General features: G+C 34.3%; 1 protein-coding gene across 1 annotated transcript; it reads left to right on the top strand.

Moving 5' to 3' along the window:
- The first annotated feature begins 488 nt into the window (after positions 1 to 488).
- On the top strand, positions 489 to 6,785 carry LOC129224790 (uncharacterized). Its single transcript, XM_054859339.1, has 2 exons — positions 489 to 1,364; positions 6,576 to 6,785. The coding sequence occupies exons 1-2, from the start codon at positions 489 to 491 to the stop codon at positions 6,783 to 6,785; spliced, it is 1,086 nt and encodes a 361-aa protein (XP_054715314.1).
- The last annotated feature ends 2,243 nt before the right edge of the window (positions 6,786 to 9,028 follow it).

Below are 9,028 nucleotides of genomic sequence, written 5' to 3'. Positions count from 1 at the left end.
ATGGACAAATTTTGTTACAACTGATATTATGTTCTTTTTGTTCAAATTCGATGTATTTTTCCAATACATTCTGTCAATTGCAGGTGAAGGGTTGCATTGAAGAAAATCATCATTTAGGAATTGAAATTACCATTTCAAAAGTCATGACTTACTAATCTTTGCTATCCAACGTGACATTAGTGGTGCTAAGTGTTGAAAGTAGTTTATGTAAATGCTAAAACAGGTATTTAAATCATAATCTAGATTAAAGCCATGAAATCAATTCAGTATTCATAATCAGATTCTTGTTGATAAATACTAAAGTTTTACTTTAGCATGATACCAGAAAAATTAGTTTCGGTTCACAAAAAAATAGTAAAACAAGAGATAAGAGCACTGATATGCATGTGAGATACAGATAAAAATCTCCAAAACAGAAAGCAAAGTTTCAGATCAGGTCGTTTCTTTTCAACTCTAAAAAACTCCGATTGTTTAAATACATAATAACCATGTCGGCTAGAAAGAAAAGTACCGTATATAAAAAGGACTTTTTCAAGAAAGACATTTGTTGTGCTTCAGAAAAAGAAAATCAAGTGTTAATTGAAGAAGAAAAGTTACCTGACACATATTTAGAAGATTCCAGGCCCGTAGAAGATTCTGAAACAAGCTTACAAGAGTCAGAACAAACAAGCAGTGACGATGATGATTTGAATGCAGAAGCAATAAAGGAAGACAGACTGATTGCTCAGCTATACCGAAGAGTTGTTGATGATATTATGACTTTGTACAACGTCAAAGAAAGCAGAGTTGATAGTGCCATCAAAAAACTACGAAAAGATATCCACCAGGGACACAAAAAGCAATTCAAACATTTTGCAGGAATTCTCTTTACAAAACCCTCGCACTGCTGTGCTTATTTGCGTCGCTATGCCATTTGTCATACTGGAATGGTAAAATCGGGGATGTGTATGTTCTTCAGTTCTCCGCAGTTTTTTGAATTTTATTTCAAAATGGCGGAACTGGAATGCGTCAATATTGTCAGTCTCGGCGGAGGACCTGGAAGCTGCTTAATTGGACTCTGCAGCGCTTTGTGTGAGAAACAATGTAGTTTCAGTAAAATTGACATAAAAATTGTTGATTCTGGGAGTGTTTGGTCGGACATCTTCCCTCGCATTATCAGAGAGGCAAAGTCATTTCAAGCCGGTTCCATAACAAAATTTTTAGAGACAACCTACCTAACAACTGGTTTCCTTCAATTGGATCTTACCAGAGATGATATATTTGACCATGAGACGCTGTCTGTGACATTAGAAAGTGCACACATAATTTTGATGGTAAAAATGATCTCCTTTCTTTCTGAAGAACATGCCGGTGATCTCCTGGAAGTAAGTACTGTGCTTTTTTTTTTGTTCATGCAATGTTTACTCGTTCTGTTTGGTTGGTTCGTATGCATTTGGTATTGTTACGAATTTCGGAAATAATAGTTATTTTTACGCTTTTATGTACTTAATTTGTTATAATCTTGCTGGATTAGGCGTTTATTCCATAAATCTGTACCTCAGAGCTAGACGGACGTAAGTCCGAAAATTGCGAATTTCCGTTTATTAGTACATTAAAAGCTTATTCCGCATCTAGCCACGTAAACGTAATTCTTGAAAAAAAAAAAACGAGCTGATGTGTGCCTCATATAATTTCCTTTTACTTCAATTTAATGTCATTTTTTCATTATTGGCAATTTTAATGTAATTCATTAGTTTACTTTCTACATATCACCAAGAGTAGCCAAATTAAAATCAGATTTAAAAAAAAAATCGCCAAATTTGTCAAGTTGGCGACAAAACTTGACGACCAAAAAACTGGCGATATATCGCCAAGTGTCCGCCAAATTCTAACACCACTTGAGTTTACATCGAAATTAACAATGATTTTCGCCCCAAAAGGGGCAAAAAACCCCTTTAGAAACACCCGAATGCAACCAAAAGGGGAGGTGCACAATTAGACACCACTAAGAGTCTACGTACCAAATTTCAACTTTTTAGGACATACCGTTCTTGAGTTATGCGACATACATACGCACATACATAAATACTACGTACATACAGACGCACGAGAAAACTCGTTGTTAACTCGGGAATCGTCAAAATGGATATTTCGCGTGTCTATACATTCTTAGACACTTGCCCACGTGTGGTCGAGTCGAGAAAAAAAACTTAACATTCATTCGGAAATGAGCAAAATGGAAATTAAGGTCGATTTTTGAGTGAAAATTTTTTCGCGAATAAAATACTTCCTTTTTAGTAAAAAGAAGTAAAAAAAATCTTTTTCAATTTTTTACAGGGAGGGCGAGTCTCATCCTTTGCATGCGGCATTTAAAATTTTTTCCTCTGAGGTACAGAAATTGTCGTACAAAATTACCGTAGTTCCTGAAACTTTAGCTGTATATTGATTTGACTGCTATGCAACATAAAATAAAGCTAAGCGCTTATGGGATTGGCGAGAAATTTAAGACATCTGCAATTTGACATCATTTTGACGACTTACATTAAGTGCCAAACTTGGCACGGAATTGGAAAGTGGAATTTAGTGTTCATTGTTTATTGCTGCAAAGATAAATGAGTTTGTATTGTCGTAGAATTCACATTATTACTGTTATTATTATTATTATTTTGCAATTTTTGATCTGAAAAAAATTCAGTCGCTCTAGAGATGGCCAGTTGGCCGGCAAAAAGGTATTTTTGCCTAGCAGAAGGGGAACCCAGAAATTAATTTTTGGTATGTGTATGTTGTCATTGTAACAAAAAAAATCAATTTTTCAACTTTGAACTACAGCTTGGAAAAAACTAAAACTTGTTATTATGTTAGTTATATTTGTTTTGTTTATATTTCCCCGAGAATTAATGCAATTTCAATCAATCTGAAAAAAAAAAAAAAAAATACAAGTACAGTGAAACCTGTGTAAGTTGACCACTTGCGGTGCAGTCCTTTGGTGGTCAACTTAGGCAGGTGGTCAACTTATAGAGGGTAGTAACGAAAATTTTTTTTGTTGCCATTTCTTTCCCCATGCATTAATTTTTTAACTAATTGGAATACATTAAACTCACTGTCATTGTTTAACATTACTTTAAAAGAATAAGTAAAAATGTTTTTAAATATTTTTAGAGATTATTTACCAGAATGACGCGTAAATTATCATACAAATTTAAAATGTCTGTAAATTGATCGAAGGAAAAAAAAAATGTCTCATTGCCTATGAAAAACTACTTACTTGACATTAGCAATTCCTAAAAATTCATAACAAGTCAAAAGTGACTTAAATTCTTCATTTGATTTTTTTCTTGTGCATTTGTAACCATGGTAATCTACTTTTCAACAAAATAACTCCTTAATGAAGTTGGGCGCATTTTCAGGGACTTAAAATTAGCCCAATGTTTTTCGATGGAAACATAAATATTCATAGGTTTTTCTAAAATGTCTGGTTACTTATTTGAGGCATAACTGATGAAACTTTTAGTACAATCTAATGCTTTTGCCTAGTGGTCAACTTACAAAGGGTTTTTTACAATACTCCAAACCAAAGCTGGTGTATATTAGTGGTCAAGATAGACAGGTGGTCAAGATAGAGAGGTGGTCAAGTTACAGAGGTTTTCCTTCATTATATAAGATAGGACTCATTCCGTTCCTGACAAACGCGGTCAACTTAGACAGGTGGTCAACTTACAAAGGTGGTCAACTTTACAGGTTTTACTGTATTAATGTAATTTTAGTAAAGTTTTTAAAAAATACGAAAAGAAATATCATTTAAGAAAAATGATCCTGATACCATGAGAACTAAAACTTCTACTTACCAGAATCAATGAAATCCATCTTTAAAAAATAATCGTAAAAATCATTAAATTAGTGGAAAAATAAGGTTACAATTAGAGCCCAGTTTATAAACAAGTGTTTAAGCGCATATGCAATGGCATATTTTTGCTTTTTTTCGGGGTGAGTTAGTTGCATAACTATTCTAAAGAATTGTTATCCATAAAGATGGCTTCAAAGCAGAAATACATTGCTGCCAAAGTCAGATGTTTTTAGCTTTTTTTTTTACCGGAAAAATATTTACTTCACGAAAGTCTTGCTTGAGAGACCCAGAGGCGGTCATGGGGGCCCTGCCCCCCTCCCCGCAAAAAACCCCTTCTGAGTGTAGGATTTTTTTTTTTTTCAGAAGAAAAGAAAGAAAACAAATATTATGAGAAAATAACAAAATTTAAGTTCTAGTTGGGAGAGAAATTACATCTCTCTCCGGGAAACAGAACTACGTATTTTATTCCTAAAATTTTGTTCCCTCGTTTACATCATTTCTTGATGCCAACTTAAGACACTTGGACGATCCATAAATGCTGCGAGCCTCTGAGTACACTTATTGCTCTCAAGACCAAAGAGAGCCTAAATTTTCCTTTTTATGTCTTTAATTTAGAAAATTTCCTGGAGGACAACACCCTAAATCCCATGCTCCTCCACAAATGCCGTGAAAGATAACTAAAATTTGCATTTCAGGACTTCAATTTGGAAAATTTTCCTGAGGAGAGCAGCTTTCGTCTTTATCTCTTAACTTGCATAAGAGCTGCTTAAATTGCCTTTTCGTGCCCTCAATTACGAAAGATTTCCGGTAGAATACGCGTCTTTTTTCGTGATGGCAGCTTTAAAATTAAGTTTTTGGAGTGAGAGCTCCACCGATCTCAATAGACGATGATCTCACGAATCTTCCACCCCTTTATCTAACATGTCGAAAATTAGCTTAAAATTGTTTTTAAAGCCTCAAAAGCCAAACATATTCAGGAAGGAGTGATTCCCCGCAACCTCACTCTAATTTTAATGTCAGAAAATATTGTCTAAATGTGCATTTTTAGGCTCGACAGAAGAAAAAACTAGAAGAGCACCAACCCGCTCTCATAATTTCTCAACGGCGGAATATTTCGGTTTTAAAACTTAATTTTCAAAAATAAATAAATAAATAAAATATATAAATAAATAACATAAAACTGTGGGGTCAGCCCTCGAACCGTGACTTGTCTTCTAACGTCATTATAAATAGCTTGAAATATTTTTTTGGGACGCAAATTTTGAAACGTTACTCGGAAATTTCAGTTTTGTAACATTTTTGAAGGGTTTGAGATTTTTAAATTCAGAATTGGAACAAAAACTTGAATAGCAGTAGAGACTGTGGTCAAAATCAATGATCCAGCCTTCTTTAAGAGGTGACCATTAACATCCAACAAACATCCCAAGCAAGTTTGGTAAAAAAAAACCCGAATGGCCCCTCCCAAAATGATCGGCTCGCCTCTGGACAAACCTATATTCAACAATCCCTCATGACAATAGACAAAATCTTTAGATATGAAATGAAAATTCCTTTAAAACAATCTTAATAATTAAGAGATCTATGGCCCCATAAACAAATCCTGATTTTAAACTGTTCACTCCGTTCCGGGGTGCCCCAAACTTAAGTTTTTTGGAACGGGAAATTCTCATTTTACCGAATGAAACTCCGAATTTTATCAAATGATAAAGGACGTACATAAACAATACCCTACATTTAATGAGAAGAGACATCAGTGTCATTAAAAAATAATGTAAATGAAAAATCAAAACTGCAAGATTGCAATACTGAATCCAAATTTGCCGAATAAGGACATTTTTAAGAGGTCACCCCCCGTCGAAGAGCTCCTGACCCCGTTGTAAATGACAGCAGCTTTTGGAAAACTATTTCGCCTACAACCAGTACCTCCTACAAGAAAGCCCAATCACTGATTTCATGACGTCACAGCAGGATTCTACGTAGAGGAATCACGACGAAAATCAATTCAATTTTTGTCTCTTAAAAGACTATGGCTATTATTTTGAGAGCTGTATTTCACTCAACATATTCATACAGATCGAAGGCGAAATCAAGTCTTATTTTCTAGTTAGCGATCTTTCTTTTTTTTCTGCCGAACGAAACACATACTTTTTGGCTAGCAATTATACCGTCAAATAATGTAAACTAGAGCCGCTTATACAATGGCTTTAGTCTATGAAACCTATCCACGTCTGTCTGTCTGTCTGTTTGAAGTCTCAGCTCCTCGAGAACCACTGGGAGTTGAGAGTCGAACAAGGTACCTAATATATTCAATAAATTACCAACCAATAGCCAGGGCTCCATCCATCTGGGGGCCATCCCAGGGCTCCATCCCAGGGCTGTTTTCCATCTCCAGCTCAGTCACTTTCCTATGCCGGGCTGATGAGTGCTAATAAGCACGAAACTGCAGTCCTCGGCTGGAAATGACTGAGCTGGCGGTGTATTTCATGTAAGGTACCTAATAATTAAAAATTTTTATAGTAACTATAACGTTAATTTATAATTAAGTTAGAGATAATTTAAAGTCTGAACTTAAGCAAACATTGAATTGTGGATAATAGACTTTTGAAACGTTACTATTTTGGAAAATAATCGAGCTTTTCGTCGATTCTTTCCTTGATTCATATCATCAATAAAAGCATTAAAAAGTTTGTCTTTTCACCATGCACTTGTGTTCTTTAAAGTTAATAGCTCTTTTCTTATAATTATTTTTAAGCATGTATCTGAAGCAATGCAGCCAGGAGCACTTCTTATGTTTGTTGACTGTCCACATCCTGAAGGTATATTCGCTGAAATTCCTCATCTCAACCAAATATATCGCAAGCATTTGTCTTACGAAATGGAATACAGGCCGAGGAGATATCATACTCCATCAATCTACGAAGCTCAAGCTAATTTCGCCTTTTACGTGAAAGTTAATCCATAAAATAAGAACGAGGGTATTAAATAAGATTTTAGTGACTATTTCTGTGTGTGTGTGGTTTCATTTTTTTAAAAAAACCTTATCGACCTGTATTTTCACAGCCGCTAGATCCATACCTCCAATAACAAAGACGGTCAAAATAAGATGCAAAGTTCAGATATTAAAAGTTCTTCTTGAAAAAACAAATCGAGCATTTTAAAACGGTTCTCGGGTTTCTACACTCATATTTAGGGAAATCATCTGCATCAAAAAAAAAGGGGGGGGGGGGGATTATAATACAAAATGTTTGAAATACAGGGTGGTTATAAAATAACGTTAGGTGTTCAGATCCCTCTAGCAAGTGAAGCATTGGACAAAACATTGCCAAATTTCATGGGCGTACATAGCAGACCATTGAATTTTCATTTCTACAATAAAAAAAATAGTGATAAAAGTCACCACCAGGGGGAATTTTGGAGCTGCAAAAATGCATTACTTGCGAATACTGAAGAATTAAATGCGAATTAAAAGCACACATCAAGTTTTTTGTTACAAATAATTGTTGCTTACAAATGAGGTTCAATAAAAATAACAAGAAATTTCAATTTGTAACAAGAGAAGAATTTTTACCAAAAATCGCCAGGAAGAAATTTTGACGCTGCAGCAAGGATTTCTTTCTGAATAATATTCATGTAAGATGGTGCACCACCCCATGTTGGGCTTTAAGTATTGAGTGTATGGCGGCAACATTTCTTTGATAGCAGTTTTATTAGTCATCGCATTTCCTACTGCATGGAGACCGTGGTCGCCCAACCTTTCACCTTGTGATTTTCAACCATGGGGATTTCGTAACAGTGTCGTGTATCTTCGACATGTTCCCGATATCTCAACTTTCAAAACTAGAAAAATGTTACAGGTAGGCGAAATTACCCCTCCCACCCCAGAGGTGTGAAAAATATTGTGCATTGTTTGCAGTACCTGGAAAATCTCGATGTTGGTCATATTGAACCTCACTTGTTGGTAAAAATCATATTTTGTGAATAAAATTGATGCATTTTTATCAGTTAGCATTTAATCCTTCAAAAATCTCAGTAATACACCTTTTCAACACTCCAATTTCCCCTGGTGGCGGTTTTTGGTACTAATTTTTTTATTTCAGAAATTGAAATCCCATGATCTACTGTGTTTGCTCATGAAATTTGGCAATGTTTAATCCACTACTTCTTTCGCTAGAGGGCTCTGAACACCTCACGTTATTTTATAACCACCCTGCATTTGAGACAGAATTCAAGGACAAAATACAATTACAGTAAGAGTTTGAAATTCTAAATCATTGTTATTTAAGATGTTAATGTTATACTATGATGCGTACAAACGCTCGAACAATTTGGAAGGAAAAAATATACATTATTATTATTAAGATTCAGGAGCACCAGACAGTGTGCATACATTATTAACGTAAATTTTAACTATGCATTCCATAGATTAAGTGTAATTAAAACTTCACGCATTACAGTAAGCAGCCCCTGCCAAAAAAAAAAAAAAAAAGGCAACACACCCTTTTTTATCTGATAAATGACCCCTGGAAATATGCAAGTGGACTCGCGTGTTAAATAGTATAAGTCAATAAACGCCACGTTTCATATTTCAGTAAATATTAGTCGTGTTATTTTCGGATTTTACCTTTTTTATGCTAGTGATTTCCTTAAATATGAATCTATCGATTGCAAATTTAGGATGCATTTGTTTACACTTTTTTTTTCATCAAACTATTTATGTCTTAACTTCTTAACACTGCTTTTTGATAAACATACAATATTATTAATTTTAATCACTTTTGCAATTGAAAAAGTATGCATCTAGGTCTAAAGATTTGCAAAATTGCAGGTTAAACGTGCTGTATGCATTACTTTTCTTTATCTTCCATCTCTACTTGAAAAAGTTAATAACAAAAAAGTATTAAGCAGTAAATTGCACGAAAAAAGATTGGTTTTATTTGATTCATACACCGCATTCTTTCATTATGATTCCTTACAATTACTTTTTATGCAAAATATTATGTCAAAATTGTACGATAACATTGAAATATAATCTGATCTTGTTTTTCTTAATTGCCGTACTAAAGAAAATTATTGTTCCTGAAAATCGTGCAAATATCTTTTTTTTTTCGATATTTTAATATGTTTTGTATGAGTGGGGGTTGTTCCTTTGTTACCATGAAGAGATCAAAAGACGGATAAGTTTAAGATACAATGACTAGACACAAT

This window comes from Uloborus diversus, chromosome 6 (genome assembly GCF_026930045.1).
Source record: "Uloborus diversus isolate 005 chromosome 6, Udiv.v.3.1, whole genome shotgun sequence".
Taxonomy (NCBI): Eukaryota; Metazoa; Arthropoda; class Arachnida; order Araneae; family Uloboridae; genus Uloborus; species Uloborus diversus.
Note: the sequence above shows the minus strand (reverse complement) of the source record. Positions and strands in the feature narration are given on the sequence as shown.

Excerpts from the sequence above, each read along its gene's own strand:
- LOC129224790 (XM_054859339.1), top strand. The coding sequence starts at position 489 with ATGTCGGCTAGAAAGAAAAGTACCGTATATAAAAAGGACTTTTTCAAG. Across the intron at positions 1,365-6,575 it reads ATGCCGGTGATCTCCTGGAA|CATGTATCTGAAGCAATGCA; the intron begins GTAAGTACTGTG and ends ATTATTTTTAAG.